General features: G+C 55.6%; 1 protein-coding gene across 6 annotated transcripts in view; it reads left to right on the top strand.

Annotated features, from left to right (window-relative positions):
• Nucleotides 1–22,154, top strand: part of SEPTIN9 (septin 9) — a 136,052-nt gene that overhangs the window by 64,272 nt on the left and 49,626 nt on the right. For 4 of the 6 annotated variants that reach the window (XM_015645942.3, XM_015645946.3, XM_015645944.3 and 1 more), the window contains one exon: nucleotides 17,064–17,696. In XM_015645942.3, coding sequence (XP_015501428.1) covers nucleotides 17,064–17,696 — 633 coding nt within the window. Of the gene's footprint in view, nucleotides 1–2,828; nucleotides 2,981–3,446; nucleotides 3,601–17,063; nucleotides 17,697–22,154 lie in introns of those variants that run through there. The other 2 variants (XM_015645943.1, XM_015645940.1) reach the window with 2 other exon arrangements.

Raw genomic sequence — 22,154 nt, 5'->3', positions numbered from 1 at the left:
TCTCCCTGGAGGAAAGCTTGCTCCTCTTCTAGCAGGCACTTGGGGTATGGGGTGAGCTGTTTACATACCTTACTGCTTTAAATATTTACTGCTAGAGCTCTGGATATTCTTGTTATTCTTTAGTTGCTGTAATTTTCCATCTTTCTCTCCCCCTCTCAGTGCCTTAGGTGCACATGGGTGCAATATGACCCAGCTGGTTTTAATGAAAAGGAACTCCTACTTCCAGCCCGGATATTTTATTTCACACTTCTGGGGGCTCTCCTCTTGGCTGCTTGATTTGCTCAACTTTTATTAGATCCAGGATAATAACATTGCCTTTGCTTGGGAAATGCAGAGTGACCCAGGGAGCTGGGACTGACCCAAACTGCCTCAACCTCTTCTGCTGAAGTGCTCTGAGCTTCACCAGCTCCAGGAGACCAGCAGATGACATTGTGATGCTCCCTACCACAGTCCATCAAGAATGTTTTGTGGTTTTTTTCCAGTGGTTTTCTCCTTCTTGCCTCCTGTTGACCTCAAAAACAGGGTCTCCATCACACCAATCCCTGTGTCACCTAGTTCAGAGAGTGCCACCAAACTCCAAGCAGGGGCTCTCACATCAAATCTTATGGGATTTGCAAGGGGTTAGACTCTGAACATCAAAAAATGTGCTTGGTCCTTCCTCAGATTGCTTGTATTGCCCTTTTAAAATCTTCTTTACAACAAGGATTTTTAGTTTGTCTTGTTTAGTTCATTTTTTCCCCTGCTTTAAACCCATTCTACACCTTTGTTGTGAGGGTATAGTCAGGATGTTTAACAGGTTTTGGAAAAGGCTAATCCAGGTTGTGGTTTTCCCAGTGAGGGAGTCATCCATGATTTTTAACAAAGTGGGACTTTTTTTCCTCGCTGAGTAACAAAGTTAATTATTGACAGCTACATTTTTACCTGCTGGAAATGGATTGCGGATGTGACCTGCATAACAGCGCTTGGGCGGAGAGAAATAAAGACAATTTCTTTCAAAAATCGATGCCAGTGACAGGGCTCAGCCCTCTGTGGTGCTGTGCAGTGTGGCAGCTGCCACCTCTCCCCATGCTGGGGACAGCAGGGACTTGGTCCCAGGGAGCTGAGCTCGGTGCCAGGGGAGCCACAGGTCCATGGTCCCTCCTGTTCTCCTCCAAGGCATGGGGAACAGCTGATGGTGTTCAGCCAGGGTGACACCAAGGAGCTTTACAGGCAGTGTATTGCATGGAAATGCATTTTTGTTTCCACTCGTGATGCAGAGAGATGCAGAGCTGTTCCTCCCTGCACTGCTCTGGTACGTCCCGTGGTTTCTGACACCACGAGGGGAGCAAAAAATGAAAGAGCTGAGCACTGCTGACTGCCAGAGGAGAGGAAACCTACTGTACCTGCCTTAAAATACCAGACTTCTGTTGTAAAGGTGTGTTCTCAAGATTATTTAAACAGTTCCCACGTCTTCAAGTAATGCCTTCCTTGGATAGTATGGAAAACCCACAGCTTGTTGAGTCTGGGGAAACTGGTACTGTTGGTTTCATTTTCTGATTCATGTACACTCTGGGGGAGTCTGTGGTGTTTGCAGACTTTAAATGTGTGAAATTAAAAGGGTGACATCTGTGGTGAAGCTCATACTTTCTGCAGTAACTGACAGTAACTCTACTACTGTTCTGCATAATTTTCCTTTATGGTTTACCCAAAGTGGACTAAAAAGCCCAACCCATTCATTTTTCTTTTCCTGTTGATGTACCTGGACACATTTCAGGGGGTATCATCACTTCAAAATGATGCTATCCAAACACAGGGTGGGGATGATAAAAAGAGGATCAGGAGGGCAGGATCTGAATCAACACCGGAAGGGAGAAGCATCAGATAGCGAGATGCTCAACCTGAGGGGGTGTGAGAGGTGGGGAAGAGGCAGCAGTGTCACGGAGCGGGCTGGGGTCCGTGCCAGAGCCGGCTGGAGCGGAGGGAGCTGTGGCAGCACCGAGTGCTCGGCGCTGGGCTCAGCCTCGGGACAAGTTCTGCATCCCCCGCTGCTCCTGCAGGGATGATTTTCCAGAGCAGGCTGCTTGGATTTGGCAGCGGTGGGTTAGCACAGCGCTGGCTTGATTTTCAGGAATTATAAAACGGAGCGTGGCCGAGCTGTCCCTTTCCAAACAAGGGTAAACCGAGAAGCGAAAGGCTCATCAGCGCCGGAGAACATCGGGGGAGCGACCCACCCGTGTGGGGCCGGTTCCACCCTCCGTGGGGCAGCGCTGATTCCTTCCCGAGGGCTGTCACCCCTCAGGGCGGCTCCGTGCCGGGGGACACAGCGGGACCGGGGGACACAGCGGGACCGGGGGGCACGGAGGAACCGGGGGGACACAGAGGGACCGGGGGGACACAGAGGGACCGGGGGACACAGAGGGACCGGGGGACACAGCGGGACCGGGGGACACAGAGGGACAGGGGGGACACAGAGGGACCGGGGGACACAGCGGGGCCAAGGGGATCAGCGGGGCCAGGGGACATAGCAGGACCGGGGGACACAGAGGGATCCATCGGGGGACATAGCGGGACGGGAGGATACAGCGGAGCCGGGGGGCGCAGAGGGACCAGGGGGCACAGCGGGACCCATTGGGGGACATAGCGGGACCCATCGAGGGACATAGCGGGACCGAAGGACACAGCGGGACCCATCGGGGCGGGGCGGGGCGGGGGTCCCGGCCACCTCCCCGCAGAGGGGCCGTGCCGGGCGGAGGGGGCGGTGTGACGGGCGTGGGGAGCAGCCAGTGCGCGGCGAGGGGCCGTGCCGGGCCGGGCCGGGCTGGGCCGGGCCGGGGGCATGGCTCGCTGCCCGGCGGGGCGGGGGGCGGCCGCAGCCGCTCGCCCTCCGCCATTCGCGCGGCCGCAGCGCTCACCGCCGAGCCGGGGGGCAGCGCCCCGCGCCCCGCCATGGCCGACCCGGCCGTCAGCGCCCACCTGGAGGGCATCATCTCCGACTTCGAAGGTGGGTGCCCCCGCGGAGGGAGCCCCGGAGGGAGAGGCCGCTTTTGGGGGCTCAGCCGGGAGGAGCTGCGGCCGCGGCGGAGCGGGGTGAGCTCGGCTCGGCTTCCCCCGGGCTCGGCTGCCGCAATCTCCCAGCGCCGCCGGTGGTTCCGGGGGGGTCCCGGCCGAGGCTGGGGGTCGTCCCGCGGGTAGGGAGGGCTGGAAGGAGCGGGATGTCCCAGGGCTGCATCCCCCGGTGCCTTTTGTCCGGAGCCGGCTGCGCCCTGTGCTGTCTGCCAAGGCAGGGTCTTACGGGATGTTTCTCCTTTCGTGCCCTTCCCGAGCTGATTTATGTAGTTTTTTTCAGCTGAAAACACCCGCCTGACGAGACTGAAAGTCTGGGGAAAAGAAAAAAAAAAAAGAGAGCGGGGCAGAGCCCCTTCTGTTGATTCCCCGCTTTGGGGTGCAAACCCAGCCGTGGAGTAGCTGGGATGTGGATAACCATGCCGAGTTTCCGCAGCCCCGCAGCGGGAGCCGCCTGCCCTGCAGAGCTCTGCAGTTGTCCCGTGGCACAGCTCCAGCGGCCCGCAGCGCTCTGCTCTGCTGGGGGATCTCCGTGCAGCCCCCTCGCCTTCTCCCGAGGTACCCTGCCGCTTCTTGCCTGCTATTCTGGCTTTTGGAGGCGAGAAAATAAGCTATTGGGGAGCGTGCCGCTGCCAGATGGGTCTGGCAGTGAGAGCCGGGCAGAAGAGGGCTGGGGGGCTGTGCCTGAAGCCGGCGATGAGGGATGGGCTCGGGGGAGCTCATCTTCCCGAGCAGAGTTTTGGAAGAGCAGCTCCATCCCTACGCACCCGCGCGTCCTGGCAGCGACCCAAGCCGAGCTTTGTGCAGCGGTTTCTAGAAAGGAGGAAAAAAAAAAAACCAACAAAAACCAGAACCAAAAAACCAACAAAAACCCACAAGGAGCGGCGGAGATGTTGGGGCCGCGCTGAAAGCCTATCCAGGGGCTGCGTGTGCACCGCTGTAGGCTGAGCCTCCTCCGCCTCCTGGAGAAGGCAGCCTGGCCTTCGGGAAGCAGAGCTCCGCTGCTTTTCCTGCTGGGGAGCCGAGGAAGCTCAGGGCACACGGGTTCCTCTTCCAGGTCAGGCAGGAAACGTGTGGCAAAGCTGGGGTCTGTGCAGCCCTTGTCGCAGGGTTTGGACACGGTCTCCTCCCCTGTTTCCAGCCCTGGGCTTGCTGCGGCTGCGGCTGGCAGGGGAGGGCAGAGCAGGCGGCCGAGGGAAGTCACGTCCCTCGGGAGGATTGGAGCTAACAAGTGTTGGGACACAGAGTCCAGCACCCCTTTGGTGCTGGGGTTCAAGGGCACCTTTGTGACTGTCCTCGAGGGACGTGTGAGCTTCCCCAGCGCAGGGCTGCGAGCGCTGATGTGATTACAGCTTCCCTCTCGCTGCCCCAGTTGCATTTAAATCTCTGAAGAATGAGTAATTCCCTACTTGGATACGATAAAGGCTCTGCTGTGGGCCCCGGGGCTGCCTGTTTGGGTTGTGTGTGTTCCTCGGTGGCACCGAGCAGCTCTGTGCTGCCTTTATTTTCAGTCTGTGGAGAACTTAATAGTTCCTGCCTGTGCAGAGGGAGAGGATGGGGAAAGCTCCGTGCAGCTCAAGCCAAAAGGTCTGGCCTTGCCCTTGAGCAGGGATCTGGGCTACTGTTTCCCAATGTAATTAGCTCTCAGGGTTGCACAGCAGCTTCCCAAGAGCCAGGCAATTAATCTCCAGCCCCAAGGGCAGGAGATGCAGTGTTCCTGTCTGCTGGGTGGGTACCTCAACCCCACGCAGCCCTTGGCCAAGCAGGAAAGATCTGCCAAAAATACCATGGATCAGCAGCACCAGGCCATCCAGAGCTCCCTTTGTTCCCTCCAGTCACACACTGCCTCCCTCCCCAGTCACCCTGGCTGCTCCTCCTGCCAGTTTTCCTCCCAGCATCGCTGCTGGGTTTCTTGTCCCTGCTGTGTTGCAGCAGGCAGGGAGCTGCAGCCTCAGTGAGCCCGAGGAGGATGCAAGGGCCCTTGGGGACAGGGAAGCAGTACCAGGTCCTTGATTCCAGTTTAGTTTCCAGATCAAAGCGACATTTGAGAAGAAAACAGAGCGCAGCAGTGTGTGCTCTTCTTCCTAGTGCCCGATGCTGTGATGGGGATGCTCACAGTGCCCATTTTGCACTGAGCAACAGGTCCTGCAGGAGGGCACCAGAAAAGTCCAGGGGCCTCTGCTGCAGAAAAACTGGGGATGTCCCATCCCTGGAAGGGTTCAAGGTCAGCTTGGATGGGACTATGAGCAGCCTTGTTTAGTGGAAGGTGTTCCCTGCCCATGGCAGTGGGGTTGGAACAGACAGTTTGTAAGGTCTCTTCCAACCAAACCCATTCTATAATTCTAATCCCCCTTATTTAACTGACAAAAGCTTCCTCTCTCTAATGGGGCAGAGCATCATTAGGTCTGTGGTTTGCCAGGATTTACAGAGCATGATAGCTCAGCCCCTGGGTTTATAGATTGTGGCAGGTTTTCAGGAGGGGCTGGTTCAGCCCTGGTTGCAGCAGTGCTTCCCAAGCTCGCCTCTGCCAGAGGGGGCTGTGGGTCCCTCAGCTCCCCGGTGTCTCAGGCACAGACCCTGAGCTGCAGGGCTAAAGCAGCCTGGTGAGATGCCTGAGCAGTGTGTTACCAATCCCTGCACCCCAGAGCTCCCTGATCCAGCCCAGGCTGGGTGATGTGGGAGTGTTTGTGTCCACGGCTCTCCCCTGAGGGGGAGGAGGATGTTCCTGCTCACAGCTTTGCTTGGTTGTGATGCTGCACAAAGATAATTCCACAGTGTGGTACTTGTCTTTCTGCCAGAGGTGCAGAGCACTGTGCACTCAGTATCTGCTGCCTGGTGGTGAGACAGGAGAGATCTGCTCCAGTCCCTCATCCCGGTGGGATGTGGCTGCTGCCGAGCACAGTGCTGGGGTAACTGGGTGTGTTTTCACTGGCAGTTGCTGGTGGTGAGTGGCAGCACTGATGCCAAGCTCTCCTTGCCTTGGCCAGTGCTGTCAGTCATCACCAGATCCATTTCCCTGTAATGCTGAAACACAGATTGTCACCGTGGCTGTGAACTGTGCCTGGTGGAAGTGCTGAGCAGGGCTGTGTGTGGAGAGGCAGGAGGGTGCCCAGGGGCCCTGTGTGGTCTCTGGAGGTACAGCTTGGTGGGGGCAGCTTTGCTCTGGCAGAAACCATGAGACAGCGTCTGTTGATGGCTCTTAATCCCTGACTTTGCCATTGCTCAGAGCCCAGCTCCCCTGGGGAGCGAGTGCTGGCTGGTGGGTGAGCCTTGGCAGTGCTGTGGAGCTGGGTGGGGAGCCTCCAGCCCTGCCAGGACATGACACTGCTGATCAGAAGGTTTCTCTGGCTATTTTATTTATTTACTCTTCCTAACTACAGCACACTTTTCAGACACTTCTCTCACCACCCAGTGCAGGGTATTTTTAGTATTTCACCAACAGGCTTTGTCTCAATGAGTTACAAACTCAGTTACGTCCCAGTTTTAAGTGCCACCACAAAACCATCACCCAGCTCATTTTCAGGAGGGTGCTGCATTATAAATAGGCTTTTCTACGTGCACAAAACTCAGGGACTCGTCCTTAAAATTTCCTTGAGCAGATGCCTGGGATGTCTGTGGGACACGTGGCCGTGGTGCATCCCTGGGCTGTGCAGCGTTCCTGCAGCCCCGGGAGCAGCTGCAGCCGCGTGCTGCGGATGCTGCGGCTCAGCCCCGGGCTAATATTAGCAGGAACGTGCCAGTGTGGGTGATGTGCCTTGAGTTCAGCAGAGTGGGAAGCCCTGGAGGTGGGATGTGTTTGTGTGAGTCCAAGGTGTGTCCCCTAAGCCCGGCCCAAGGGTTTGCAGGGCAGCGTGTGACTAACAGTCCCTGGTGTGCCAGGGCTCAATGCCTGGAAAAGGAAATGCAAAAAGATCTTTCCGATTTACATCTTGGATCATCCCAACCCTAGGAGTGAAGCAAAGCTCCTCAATTGTTGGATTTCCTGGGCTGTCCATAAAAAGTCACATTGTGACTGGGCTCTTCTGGAGCTCTTCATCAGCAGCTCGGTGTGGGCAGGGCCAGAGCTGCTCGCTGATGTGCTCTTGGGGCTGGTGCTCCAGGAAAGTCACCTCTGATACCCTCAAAGCTTGGCTTTACAGCCACTTCACTGTTCTCTCTCTTACTCCACACCTTTGTTTCTCTATCTGAGACAAAAGAATGGGCTGGATGAGAGTTTTCTGCCAAATCCTCACGTGGTGGCAGAGGAAGGTGCCTGTGGGAAGGGAAGTTTTGTGTCTTCCCCAGCAGAAGTTGTATCTTCCCCTGCAGTACTGGCATTCGAGCCACCAAGTTAAAAAACTGCATCTCCCTGGTCACAGCAGATGTTGTGGGTTGGGTTTTTCCCTGTATAAATCGAATTCTTTGGGAATAAAAAGGTTGTGAGGGAGTGGGAAAGGGAAGAACAGTTGATCTCTGTGCCCACACTCTGGGGATTGCCTCTGGCCCTGGTTAGGATGTAGGATCACGCAGAGGTTGTTGTTTACAGGGCTGGGCTGTGTGTCCCTGGCGCTGGGCACCTGCTGTCCCTGCCCCTGTGACAGCAGGGAGGGCTCCCAGTGCTGGCCCAGCTGAGCTCCTGTGGGCCCAGCCCTGGGCACAGCGAGCACAGCACCACAGAGAGACCTTTCAGAGGAGCCTGGTGGGCAGGGACAGGGAGGGGATGGGTCTCTACTCCAGAGCCAGGGCAGCTGCTTTGGTTTTGCAAGCTCAGTGCTGGTGCCTGGAGGTGAGGCAGGGGCTGGTGCACCATGCTGGCTCTTCCCAATCTCTGGGATCTTGGAAGCTCCTTTCCCTCAGTGAGGGTCTCACCTGGAGTGCTGCAGTCTTTGCTCGTTGTCTCTTGGTGGATTAGGGCAGTGGGGTGGGTAGGAAGCACCTCTGGGTCATGTTGGGTCAGGTCTGATAGCTCTGAGTGACCATGGCTCTGGCTCTTGGCAGTCCATGCCAGCAAACCTAAATTACTGCCAGGCATTAACCTGGCACCTCTGGGTGCCCCGTGGCCTCACTGGGTGCTGGTTTAATTTCTGGTTGCTGCCCTTCCTTGCAGGAAGCTGCTCAGCCTTTTTTCCCAGGAGCCAGGACTGAGACAGCAGCCACAAAAACCTGGATGGGGATGTGTCATAAACCCAAAGACAATATGGAGACTTCAGAGCCCATAATCCCTCCAGATATTCACATTTCTGATATTTAATTTAAGGCAGTACCTTTGTGCAGGAATATCACTCAGGCTCTTTCCCTCTCCCAGCCTCCCTGTCCCCTCCTGCTGCAGTGAACTCTGGCACCTCTTTGGTCTTTAGAGATGGGACGTGGAGGCAGCAAGCCAAGTGACCCTAAATCCTGGTTAAACTTGTTTGAAGCCTGTAAAATGTGTCAGTGGGTCTGAGTTCAGTTCCTGGTGGGGCTGTGCCTGTTGGTGGGGGTCAGGGTCCATCAGGGGAGCTCTTTGTGGCTGTCATGCCCTTCACAGGGATGGGGTTGTGTCCTGGCCACCTCTCATGTCACACCTGCAGGGTATTGTTTGGTCCTGGCACCTCTCTGGTGGCACCAGCAGTTTGTACCCAGCTGCTGTGCTGGTGCCATCGTGGGGAGAGCCCTTCTGGGTGCAGGAGACCCCTCCTCACTGCCTTCCTCACAAGCAGTGCAGGTAAGGAGCAGCCCTTGGGGAAGAAGGGGTTTGTTGCTGGCTGCAGCTCATTCTGAACAGCTCTGATCTCCTGATGGCTGTGACTCAGGCTTTTACCCTGATTGCTTTTGTCAGGCTGCTGGATGGAGCTCAGCCCTTGGGTCTCCTGGGGACACCTCCAGAGCGGTGGCCCACGGGCAGTGTCCATCCAAGCTGGCCCTTGGCTGGTTTGTGTGCCAAAGGAGAGATGCTGTGGGTGGTGTGTGACCCTGCATCCCCCCAGTGCTGCTGGCACCCCGGCCAGGGCAGTTTGGGGAGGGCTGTTGGTGCCCAGGTGGAGGCACAGTCCGTGTCAGCCAGCCCTGTGGGCTGCAGGGCAGGGGACATGGTGACATCAGTCTGTGCCACTGTCCTGCTGGCAGTACAGGTGGCACTTTGGGAGCCAAGCATCACAAAACTGTGCAGCCCCTTGCCAGGGTGAGGTGGGTGCTCTGCAGCCTCTCCCAGCCCTGGGGGTCGTGGCAGGGATTGGTGGTGAGGGCAGTGGCACTGGTCAGCTGCCCTGGTTTGGAGACAAGGAGTGTGCTGAGGACTGGGCTGGGGACTCAGGCTTTCTTTCATCTTGGCCACTGGAAGTGAAAATACAGGGAAATGTGAAAAGGAGGGATTGTATTTTCTTTTTCAAAGCACGTTTCCCAGGGAGGAGGAAGGAGGAGGGCTCTGCTCTCTGCCAGCCCTCAGGACATTTGGACAACATCTCCCACTGCAGTGCTGGGTGTCCCCTCCAAGAGAGTCATCAGAGCTGGCAGCAGGGACAGCAGCAATCAGCAGGCAGTGCAGGCAGGAGTGGGCAGCACTGCAGGGCTGAACAGCCCCTGGGTCCCTCCTTTGCCTCTTTTACCAATTTACCAATAAAAAGCTTTTCTGTAGCTTTTTAACCAGCATGTTGCAACATCACCCATCAAAGCATCTTCTCAAAGGGAGAATTCACTGATTTAATCACACAGTCCCTGCTGCCCAGGCTGGTCACCCCCCTGTGTCACTCTCCATGAGGCTGGTCACCCCCTGAGTCACTCTCCATGAGGCTGGTCACCCCCCTGTGTCACTCTCCATGAGGCTGGTCACCCTCCTGTGTCACTCCATGAGGCTGGTCACCCCCCTGTGTCACTCCATGAGGCTGGTCACCCTCCTGTGTCACTCCCCATGAGGCTGGTCACCCTCCTGTGTCACTTTCCATGATGCTGGTCACCCCCTGTGTCACTCTCCATGAGGCTGGTCACCCTCCTGTGTCACTCTCCATGAGGCTGGTCACCCTCCTGTGTCACTCCATGAGGCTGGTCACCCTCCTGTGTCACTCCATGAGGCTGGTCACCCCCCTGAGTCACTCTCCATGAGGCTGGTCACCCCCTGAGTCACTCTCCATGTCCCTTGCATGGGCACTGGGATTCATGACACCTGGGGATGGCATCTGTGGCACCAGCACGGGGCAGGCTGGGCTCTGCAAGACCATCTGCATCGTGCTTTTGTCTCTGGGTAATCATTCCAAGGCCTTTTAGAAATATTAGTGAACCAAACCAAATCTACAGCCCCGTGGGAGGCACAGAAATGATTTATTTCTCTCCTTCCTCCTCCCCCTGTGGAAGGAAACTGGAGCACAGAGTGGAGACAGGAGCTGGAGTGAGCCTGTGGCAGAGCCAGTAATGCAATCTGCTGGGCTGATACCCTGTGTTTTATGTCATTTTCTGTACAAGTATGAAATGAATATAAGGGATGTAAAATATACTGCTCTGATCTGGAAGCATTTTGCTGCGAGTTAATGGTTATATAAACCCAAGTGTAATAGAGAATCAAGCTAAAATCTTTTGAGAACTGCATTACAGGGACTGGAAAGCTGGGATTTTGTATTAATCTGAGGACTTTATTTTATTTTTTCTGTTCTCAGTCCTGACTTTGCTTTTGCATGTTGATTTCTGGGAAAGGATGGTTTGCTGCATCAGCCTCAGGCTGTTTAATACCTTGCTGTGAGTGAGAGAAATGCTGCCTTGATTGAAGTCAGAGCCCTGAACTTGGATTTATCCCCGAATTTCCACCAGAACTCACCTTTGGTACCGTTTACACCATCCAGGAAGGCCCTGCGTAGACAGCACATTGCCAGCATTTTCTTGTCCATGTGATTCATGTCAGACCAGGCAATCTACTGCAACTTCTCTTGGAGGCTGTGAAGTCAGAGAGAGGATTTGGGCATAAACCTGACCCAGGATAGCATGGGAGTGAGGGTACAACAGCAGAGTGTCTCTGTCTATCTATCTATCTATCTATCTATCTATCTACAGATATACAGATATATAGATATATAGGTATAGGTATAAATAAATATATATATAGATAGATTTAGATAGCTATATAGATAGAGATCTATGTTTTTTTATATATATATATATATATGTAGTGCAGCTAAGTTGGTTTTTTGGTAAAGGAAAGGTGTGAAGCCTCCTGGCACAAGCACAGGGAGGGGCCCCAGCAGCCCTTACTTCTTTCTTTTGTTGGATCACCTTTTTGGGAAAGGTGCTTTTATATTTTCCTGCCTGTTTTTCTGTGGATGTGAGAGGGGATCTGAGTTTCTCGGGCTGTTTTGAAGCTGTGTGTGCTCACAAAATCCTGCCAGCTTGTGCAGCATCGCTTGCTGCCTGCACCACCAGGGATTTTCCATCTCAGACCTTGATTTTGGCCCCACTAAGGGGCTCAGGGGAGCTGGGAGCACCTTGTTGGTGAGGATGGGGTAGAGATATCCTGCTCTGGCCCTGCAGCAGGGCTGCAGCTCCCTTCCCTTTCTGCTGGGGGACCTTCAGGTTTAATACACAGTGGATATACCCTCTAGGTACGTGCAGAACACCCTACTTTTGCCCCCTTTAGTTCACTCCAATGCACCATCCCTGGTGGGGTGGTGGCAGCTCTTCAGTGGCGTCACTCAGGGGAGGTTTGGGTAAGCCAGGCCCAGGTGGCCCCGTGGGCAAACACTCTTTGCTCTCAGCCTGGGCCAGAAAAGCTCCACAAGCACCCTGCTGCCTGTCAGGGGGCTCTGGGAAGCTTTAAACGCTGTGTTGGCTTTCCAAGGGTTCCTTGAAAGATGAGAGCTGCAGCCTCCCCCCTTTCCTGCCCGGGAACAGGAGGTGACCATCTGGTAGCAGTTTAGAGCGAGCCCTGGCTCTCAAACGCTGCCATTGTGTGGTGGGAAATAACGGGGCGCCGGCTGCCCCGGCCCCAAAGGGCTCTTACGTGTCCAAAAACCCGAGGAGAGCTCTCTGTGCTTAAGCAAGCAAGCAAATGTAACCCCAGGGTTACGGAGAGCACGCCAGGGGCACCGGGGGTTTAATGGGAAGCAGTTGGGCGCTGCGGCCGCGACAGGGCTGGAGGCTCCGGCTGGGAAGCAGGTCCCGGAGGAGTCAGCATCCCTTGCTGTTTATTTTGGTCTCCTCCCGAGCTCTGTGCATAGATGTTTCCTTGTATAAAGCCTCCCCTGGCCTGCTGGCGGGATATTGTGTTTAAAAAGGGAAGAGAGGAGGAGCAGATGTTGCAGCTGTTCCCTGGCTGACCCCCCCGGGGTGCCCAGAGCCAGGCTGGCAGCGTGCTCCAGAGCTTCCAGCTGGGAGATGTGCAGTCCTTGTGCAGGAACCAGATCCTTGTGCCATCTGGGCAGCCCTGGGACTCTCCTTCGGCCAGAGCTGTGCGTGTGCGAGTCCCCAGTGCCACTCACTTGTCACATCTCTGGAAGACTCCTGGCTGTTGCATGAGCTGCTGGGATTTGAACCAGACCTCTGCCCTCTCTCCCCGGTTCAGAGGATTTCTAAAGAGCAGCTTTAACTGATGGTTAAAGATGGTTAAAGTAGCTGATGGTGTGTGACCTGCTGGTGCCTGGCTGGGGGGTGACCAGGAGGACACAGTGGCCTCACTGTGCAGCCACCCCCAGCACCGCTGCATGAAATAGAAAGAAAAATCAATGTTTTCTCCTTTTCAGCCCCTGTGCCTGCTTTTGGGGAGCATTTGAGCAGAGTGAAGGCCCACAATTCTCACCCCCAAGCTCCTGTCTGGCATGGAGCATGTTTGGGTTTTCAGGAGGGCAAGTCCTTGTGCACAGCCCGTGCCTTCCTCACCCAACAGGAGGATTAGCAGTGGTATTTGTGAAGCCAGCCGTGCTGAGCTGGGTGGTGCTGAGCTAAACACTGTGACCTTGAGAGGTTTGCAAAGGTCTGGTCCCCAAAGGGACGTTGCAGTGAGCGGTTCCTGACCCTGACATGATGGTGGTGGGCTCTTGCATCCGATGGGAAGCACTTGGAAATCTCATTTTAGGGGATTTTGGGCTTTCCCTGCCCAAAAGCTGCTGCCTTCAGCAGTGGTGGATTGAGCCAGAGATGTGTGGATGGGTCTGGAAGTGGATGAGAGAAGCACAAGCCAAAGGCAGCGCAGGCTCAGCCCCACATGCAGCTCCAGAGGAAGAGAAGGAAGGGTGGTGCTCAACTCCTGCACCACCTTCCCTGCCCAGCTGCCTCCAACACCAGCCAGGCAATGGGATGGGCTGGGGGAGCCCTGCTTGTGCCCAAAACCCCCTGCAAAGTACAACAGTGGGGACAGTTGTGCAGCCTGGCCAGCCCAGGCCCTGCTCAGGGCAGGGACACCTTGTTCAGGCTGTCAGGGGTGTGACAGGGACCTGGAGCCCTTGGGGACATGGAGAATTAGCCACAAGTGCCCATGTGGGACCCTGACCCTGGCAGAGGGACATGGGGCCCTACAGCCCTGCCCTGTTTTTGTGAGGAATACGGACACTTCCCTGCAGGAAGCTGGGAGGAGGGTCATCTGCAGCAGAGGCTGTTTACTTTCCTTTCCTGGCTCTGGGCAGGACACACTATTTATAAGTTTTTTTCTCTTCTTTTGAGAGCTGTTGTGCTTCCTGAGGTCCTTCTCTCTTCCCATGTGAGGAGGAGAGAGGCAGTGCTGAGCAGGGAGCTCGGTCCCTCTGAGGGCCACCACTGCTGAAGGTGACATTCCTGAGGATCGTGTTCATGGCAGGGGGGCTCTGTCTCAGAGGTGGAAACACAAACCCTTGTGGTCACAATTCTCCTTTCTCGTGCCTGGCATGTCTGACCTTCTCCAGAGCACGCTCAATTCAGGGCTGTGGCCAAATGTGCCAGCAGGACAAGCTGGTCACCAAAATCCCCGTGAAAGCATGAGATGGACACCCCATCCTGCAGAGCCATGGGTGAGAAAGCTCCTGGGTTGTCCCCAGGCAAGTCAGTGACCCTGCTGGGGAGGGAATGCCACTGGGACCTGGGGCTCCTCATGATATTGCAGTCAGAAACTGTGCTGAGCCATTGCTGCCCCTCTTTGGGGTGAAGGTTCCTTGCCCAGCCCCTCAGTTCATGGTTCTGCAGCTCTGCCTTGGGCTTTTTGAACCCCTTTGTGTCTGGGCTTTGACCTTTTTCTCTTTTCTGCAACAGGGCTCAGAAGGACCTGGAACAAAGCCGATTTTGGGTGTTGTAATTCAGTCCATAAGTCCATATCCTTCGATAAGGACAGGGGCTGGCTGTGCTCCAGAAAGACCACATGGGTGGCATTGGGCAGGTTTACCCTGGGCTTGGGGCACTCTGTGGGGTTTAAAGTCAAGAGAAAGGGGCCATGTAGGTCAGCACTGCAATGGAGTTACCCACCATTTCTTTAGGAAGTGGCAGCAGGGCTCAGAGGAGTGGAGATGATGGATGTGGCTCATGTGAGGAGCCCTTGGAGGTCAGCAGGGATGTTTGTATCCAAAGCTCTTTAGCAGGTCAGAAAGAAATCCCCAAACCACTTGGCACTGAGGGGTCTCCAGGGCAATGTCCATTAAGGAAAGATTCTTTCACTGCTGGGTTCCTTGAGAGCATTTACCCTGTTCCTCAAGACATCTCTCAGGAGGTTATAGGGCTGCTTGTTGAAGGGAAGAGGTGGAGACTGAGCTGGCTGGAGGAGTGACAGGCAGGTTTGAAGAGCCTGACGAGGACAGAACTGTGATTCCATCCCTCCGAGAGCTGCCAGGGCCGTGTCCTCTGCTGCTCTTGCCCACCCAGCTTTGCTCAAGGCCAGGCTGGGCTCCCCGTCGGGTCGTCCCTTCCGCTCTCTTTGTTTCCAGCAAAATGCAAGCTGGGCTTGGCTGGAGCATTGTTTTAAACGTGGGGGTTTGGGGAAAAAAGCCCAGCTGAAATGTTAGTTTCTGGATAAAGTGTGTGATGGAGAAGGGAAACTGTAGAAAACCTGTGCTGGAGGGTCAGGGTTGGAGACCTGAGAGTTCCAACACATTGAAACACTTTCCACTGAAGCTTTCACTGTGGGGCTTTTTTGGGATTAATTATTCTGGGGATGCTGAGAGCTGTGACACAGAGCTGCAGGGCAGGAGCTGTGCCAGCACAGACTGCAGGGCAGGGAGTGCTGCAGGGAGCATCCCACCCCTGTGAGCAGGTGATGGCATGGCTGTGAGAGCTCTACAGAAGTCAGAAAACAGATAAATCTGAGAAAAAGCATTTTCAGTTTTCTTTATTGCCTCCCTCCCTTCTTCTACCACTGTCTGAATATTTCCGAGATGCAAGACAGACCATTTTGTCAGGAGGTGCCCTTTGAGGACCCTTCCTGGGTTTACAGGGGAGGTGAATGTTGTGCTTTGGTGCTTTCCTCTCTCCATGGCCACAGAGCAGCCGTGGTGCTGTCCCCATCAGGCTGACACTGGGGTTGGAGCTCTCTGTGCATCCCTCCCTGCCCACGCCAGCTGGGACCCCACCCTTGGGAGCCCATCCCAGACTCCTGTTGCTTCCCAGCAGTTCCTATGCTGGGGTCTGACCCACAGCTGGGGGACACGGGCGTGTGCCCATTCACGTCTGTCTGTCCCTGAGCGCAGAGGGGCTTTTGCCAGGTCACTAATACAGACATCCTGGGGTGGTTCCTGTTCTCGGGCTCCTCAGTGCCCATCCAGGCTGGTTTTACAGCCTGGGGTTCATAGTGAGGAGTTTTGGGGCATTCCCCCAAAAGGGAAAGCAGCCCCAAGTCTGTATCCTCACATTTTAACCCCTGGCAGTGTCCCCAGTGCACCCCAGCTCCAGGGCCCTGCTTTCCTCACCATCTCCTCTGGTTCCCTGTGCTGCTGCCAGGGGATGTCAGTGTGTCTGTCCCAGCCCCTGCTGCCAGGACAGAGGTGACATCTGCTGGTGTCAGCGGTGTTGGAGAGGAGCTGCCAGTGGCTGGGTCCCCTCCTGTCCCACCGGCTGGAGCCAGCAGTGACCGATGGCTCCTGTCCAGCAAACGGATGTGTCCGAGGGATGGAGGGTCCCCACGTCCCCAGGCCCTGCCCTGGGCGGTCACAGCAGCCCTGGAACACGGATGCTTCCATGGTGGCTCCTCTCCAGCTCCACCCCAGGGAGGGGAGGACCTCCCAGGAGGAGGCAAGGCTGGGCTCCAGTCTCTCCCTGGATGGCCTGTGGGATCTCAAGCCCAGGTTTTTAAAGGCTAAATCTCACTGCTCCTGTTCTGTTGATGTGAAGGATGTGTGGACTCATTGCTGATGTTTGTGCTGGCTGTTAGCAGTGTAGCTGTCACCACACCAGCTCAGCCTTGCCTCCTCTGGGATCCCAAGGCTGTGCCTCACCCTGCCCTGCCCCTGTGCCTGCCTGGGGGTTCTGCAGGGATCATGGGATTTACAGCCTGTGGCTTTTCGATGGAATCCAGCAGTGATTCCCTTTCTGTGGAGTTCAGCCTTTCATTTTTATCTGGCTGGGTCCTGTAAGGAACAGAGATCCATTGTCCCTTTCCTGGTATCGGGGTCTCAAGTCCATGTGCTCAAAACACTTCAGTCTTTGGTTCATGTGGTCTCTAGGTTTGTTTTTAAGGATAGAGCTTCTGAGGCCACCACCTTTGGTTTTCTTGCTGCATTTATATGGATTTGGTGCTCTCCTGGGATTGTTTTCCAGTTCCCAGCTTGGACTTTGCTGGCAGTGCTCAGCAAAATCTGTTCATCCTTTGGATGTGAGAGGGAAAGCGAGGTGTTGGAAGATCTCTGTCTTCCCCCAAATCCAGTGCCCTGCTCCCCTCTGAGTGGGACAGAGGGCAGTGTGGGGATGATTTCTGCTCTGGGGCTGAATTTCCTGGCCCTGATTTGTTTTATTACTCTGTTTTTAACGTGTCTGAAGAGGCAGGGCCTTTAATCCCCAGCTGCTTAAATGGCTTACAAATCCTGGGATGAAGGAGCAGAAATGGAGTTATGAGCCTTGTGCAGTGTCTGTCAGCATCTCTGGAGACACTCAGGTGGATGGTCACTAAATCCTGAACCACTTTTCATGTTTTTCAGCTCTGAAAAGATCCTTTGAGGTCGAGGAGGTAGATCAGTCTTCAAATTCCTCCACCCCACAAAGACGGGCCCCGAACACCCTCCTCAGGTCCACCGTGTCCAGCTCCACGCAGAAGTTTCAGGAACTCGGCGCCCGGAATTCGGAGCCGTCCGCCCGCCATGCGGAGCCCACAGTCCAAAGGTCCCCCAAGCCCCCTCTGAGGAGAGTGGAGCTCTCTGGACCCAAACTGCCCGAGCCAGTGTCCAGAAGAACAGAAATCTCCATTGACATCTCATCCAAGCAGGTGGAGAACTCCACCTCGGGCTTGTCGCGGTTCGGCCTCAAGCGAGCAGATGTGGGGCACAAACCCCCCGAGGCCGCGGCCAGGAGGACTGAGATCACGCTGGGCAAGCCGCAGGAGCCGGGGCTGCGGCGGGCGGAGGCTCCGGCCTCCAAGATCCCCGAGCTGCCGCAGCGCAGAGCCGAGCCCGCCAGCGCCGCCGTGCCCGACGCCGCGCCCCGGCGCCTGGACATCCAGGCCAAGGCTGCGGAGGCCACACGGCCAGCGGAGAGCTCCGAGCCCGCCCAGCCCCAGCAGGCAGAGCCCAAACCGCAGCCGCTGCCCGTGGAGAGCCCGCCCAAGAGGGAAGAAGGTGAGTGCAGGCCCGGCTGAGGCTCGGGCTGGTCACTGCCTCGGTGTCCCACAGGAGATGCCGAGTGCTGCCTGCTGCTCGCTCAGCTCCTGTGGTGATGCCTCTGGAGGCTGCTCTGAGCTCTGTGCTCACGTGTGTCCACACGAGAGCTGGTACCCTTGGGCTTATCCTGCCTGAAGGAGCTGTCGGGTTCAATCAGAAATTCTGTCCAGTCTAGAAGAAGGAAAGAAAAGGAAATGCCAAAAGCCTGGGTGCTGGGAAATGACAGCTCTGCCAGCTCAGGCCCTGCCTGCACACCCACAGACCCTGGCAGGGCTCCGAGGTGCGGGAGAGGTGCTGGCTCTGGAAGTGGTGTTGGGATATTGTTGTTTGGTGGTGTTGTTTATGGTTTTGGGGCAGGAACCGCCTCTTCATTAGCAGAAGTCAGGGATTTTTGACCTTGGAGACAAAGTCTAATAACATCATGGACCAGAGCCACTATTAAACTGGAGACCTGGCTTATATTAGCCCTATCTTGTTTTCAATTAGTTCCATATTAAAGCCAGCTTCCCTCCCTTACCAGCTGTCATTTATTCTCCATAATGTTTCAGAGATTTTCCTTTCAGACCTGTTAATTACTTTTCCATTCTCCATCCCCCATGAGCTCTCTCCTGTGAGGGATCCAGGGAGTTGCACCCCCTCCCTCCCCACGCTGTGCCTGTCCCTGGGGGCTGTGGGATGGGCTGGGGTGGCTGAGCCAGGACCTGGGAGGTCCATGCCTGGCCCTGGAGCTGGACCAGGGCTTCCATCCCCTCTCCTGGGTGCAGCCCTGTGGTCAGGCCCTGCAGAGAGGCCAGGCTGTGGTGTGTGCTGGTGTGAAACCAAGGCAGGAGGCAGCAGAGAAGCTGATATCAGAAAGTGTTTTTTTCTTACTGTGCCTGCTGTAGGTGTGGCTTTTCTCAGCTGGGCCATCTCCAGCTGGGCACAGCCGAGCTCTGAGCCCCAGCCCCAAGGATGGGGTTTGTGTGAGCCCCCTGTCACCCCCAGCTGCTGTGTGTGGTGCCCAGGAGGCCCATCCTGCCCTGTGGGTGGGTGCTCAGCCTGGTCCTGCTGGGTCTGGGCTGCTCTGAGGGTCCCAAGCTCTGAAGCCCACGGCTGGTTGGGCACTTTAAGAGCAGAGGGCTGGCTGAGCTGCTGAATCCTGCAGCTGCCCAGGGAGGGGAGAGGGGGGACAGCTGCTGGGATGAGTGTTACCCCTGAGCCCAGCTGTCTGAGTCTGCCCTGCAGCACGAGCCAGCCTGGGTCTGGTACAAAAGGGGCTTTCAGTCCAAATGTCTCCAAGAACCATCTCAGAATGGTTTGACTTGGAAGGGAGCCTAAAGATCATCTAGGTCCAACCCCACTGCCACAAAGAGCCAGAAGACAAAGCTGGAGGGGTCGTGAGGGCTCTGTCTCCTTTTCCCTGGGTGTCAGCACTAGGCTACAGCCCAGGGTCACTGCCAGAGCACATGTCCCCTTCCTGATCCTCCATTTCCATGGCTTGAGGTACCCCTGGTCACACAGGGCCCCATTTTGGGACACTCCTCCCATTGGTTCACAACACCCACCCTAAGGTGACGCTGGGCAGGTGCGTGGCCTCTCTCCTTGCTGCTGGTGCAAGAGCACAGAGAGATCTGGGGGGGCTGTACAGGGACCCTGGGGATGCCCCAGGATGGGTGCAGGCACATTGTCAGTGCTCACCAGCTCCACTGCAGCTTTGGCCCCACCACAACCCCCAAAGGAGGACGCTGCCTCTCTGGTGTCTGCAGCAGAGACAACGTGTGGCAGCTCCTGCTCCAGGGTCACCAGGAGGTGCTCCTGGAGCACTGGACATCCCTGGATCCCGTTGCTGGTGGCTCTGCAGCACAAACAGCTGAGCAGGGATGCAGGCAGCTGCCTCCAGCTGCCCTCACTCCTGTGCTGGGACTTGCCTTCCCCAGCTGTCAGGCTCAGCTGCCTTGGCCTGCTGCTGAAGGTATGCAGGAGAGCGTGTTGTGCAGGAAGGGGCCGGTCAGAGGAGAATAACAGTCACAGGGAGCTTGGCAGCTCAGAACAAACCACAGAGGAAAGGAGTAATTTCAGTGCTGAACTTCATTAGGGTAGCTGAGCCTGCTCCAGAGCTGGGCTTCCCGAGGTGTGAGGAGAGCAGGAGGTGTTTGATGGGGAAAATAAGAAATTAAGAAATATTCCTCCCCATCAGTGTTCTCCCTGTCTGAGTCTTTGGGCTCTCTTACACTCCCTGGGGAGCATCTGCTTTGTTTGTGCTGCTATAACATTGAACTGGGCCACTAGTGACAGAGAGATGGGACAGAGGCACCTGTCCCTGTGGGATGTGCCACTGCAAAGGTGGACTTTGTGTCCCCAAAATCTCCAGTGGAGATTTTGTGTGGCTGGTGCTCCCCATCTGGGACAAGGAGATGCAGTGGGATGACCAGGTGGTGTGGATTGCCAGAGCAGTGTGTGAGCTGGGCTGTGCAGTGGGTGCAGGCAAGGGGAGGACATGCAGAGGGCAGAAAGAGGCACAAACAATTAAAAATAGCTGTAAAAACAAGGTGAGGGGAAGGGCTGTTTCTGAACCCCCAGCCTTGGGCACTGTGGGAGGCTGTCCTTGCTGTGCAGGACTCGCCAAATGTGAATATCCAAATGTGAGTGGGTGGGGGTGACCTGTCCCGGGCTGTGGGCACTCCCAGGCCCGGGGCACTGGGCTGGGATGGAGCTGGCAGAGGAGGATGTTCCTGCCCTGTGCTGGCAGGGCAGCTCTCAGCAGGGCTGTGGTGCCAGTGTGGCAGGAGCTGGTTCATCCCTCTGAGGAGAGGATCAGGGAACTTCATCCAGAGAGATCCACCTGCCCTTTGCAATGGAGGGATCTCGTGGGATCCTCGGGAGCTGGATGAGGGACAGGAGAATCCTCAGGAAAAGCCACATCAAATCTGTCATGGGTGATCCTGCCACACATCCCATTCCACTGTGCTTCTCATCCCTGGCACTGTGCTTGTGTGGTTGAACATCTTGGCCTTCTCTTGTTCCTTGTAAAGTCTGGTGGTTGGGCTTGGAGAGCGAGGAAGGCATTGCTGGCCCCAGAAAAGTGAATGGTTTCCATTTTGGTTTAATAGTCTGTTTCTACTTCCCCCAGTCCATCGATGGCTCGGTGCTGGGTGAAGGCTCAGTTCTGGGATCTCAGGGGATGGATTTGAAGCACTCCCAGATGTGAAGCAAAAGCTGGATTGTTCTGATGCTCCTGTTTGTCTCCTCACCAGCTGCTGTGGTTGCCCTGGCACTGGGGACAGCACTCAGCCAGCGATGCAGGCTCTGTCCCACCACTGCTCCTGCCTGTGGGCCTTCATGGCAAGGATCCTCTGGAGTTTGTTTAGATAAATCAAGGCAGATATCATGAAAAATGGGAACATTCACCTAAAACAGGGATGTGACCTTCCTCTGTGTCCCAACCTGGGTCTATGCAAAACAGTCTGAACATCTCTGAGCTTTCAGCTTTGTTGTAGTTTTTGTCCCATGGCCACTTTGGGACAGCCACACAGGGTGCCAGGTACACCCTAAAACTCAGCAGGGTCCCCCATCTATTTTGCTGCACAACAAGCAGGGCAACACCAGGAGAGCAAAGCAATTCAACTGTTTCCACTCTTTTTTCCAGCTAGAACCCTTATGGAAAGACTTCTCTTTAAAACTCCCATAGAGCTGGGTTAAAATTTAAACAATAAAAAAAAAAATACTTAAAAATAGAAAGAAGGAAACATTGAGATCCACTGAAATCCCTGTGAAAGCCAAGACCTGTTGCTGCGTGCTGGGAAGTCGTGGTGGGGGCTGCAGCCCGGTGCCCTCCCACAAATTTCAAGCCCCAGTCCTGCCATGGGGATGGAGAAGTGAAGCCACACAAGCCTTGGGGTGACTTTTCTCCTGTCCTGTGCTGCTAGGGTGACACCAGGCGTGGGGCTGCAGGGCTTATAGGGATTTGGACAAACACAGCGAGGCTCCCTGGGATGGAGAGCCCAGGGCTGAGGGGAGATGCAGTGAGTCACCCTTTCCAGCTCTCTAACAGTACAAAGAGATTAAAGCTGTAGGGAAATGTTTCCTCCACAACCAGCTGACAGATTCGGGCTAGGTTATGGGCAGTCTTTTTTTGTTCTTGTTATTATTTTTAATGGGAAAATTCCTGCAGCCCAGGAATGGAGAGGCTGAGTGGGAAACGCTGAGTCTCGGTTTGTGAACCGTGTGAACGCAGGTGCCAAAAATGAGATAATCTGGAAAAATCTAGACCTGCAGTGCCTGTGACTTGGAAGGAAGAGCAGGAGCATGTGTGGGGGAGAGGAATGTGTCCCTTCATGGAGACACTGCCTGATCCAGGAGATCCAGGACACCATGTGCATGGAGAGGGCACTGCCTGATCCCCCTCCCTGCGTGTGCCCCTCGCTCTGTTTCGAGCTG

Source organism: Parus major, chromosome 18 (genome assembly GCF_001522545.3).
Source record: "Parus major isolate Abel chromosome 18, Parus_major1.1, whole genome shotgun sequence".
Taxonomy (NCBI): domain Eukaryota; kingdom Metazoa; phylum Chordata; class Aves; order Passeriformes; family Paridae; genus Parus; species Parus major.
The sequence above is the reverse complement of the archived record's forward strand: the minus strand, read 5'-3'. Positions and strand labels throughout refer to the sequence as shown.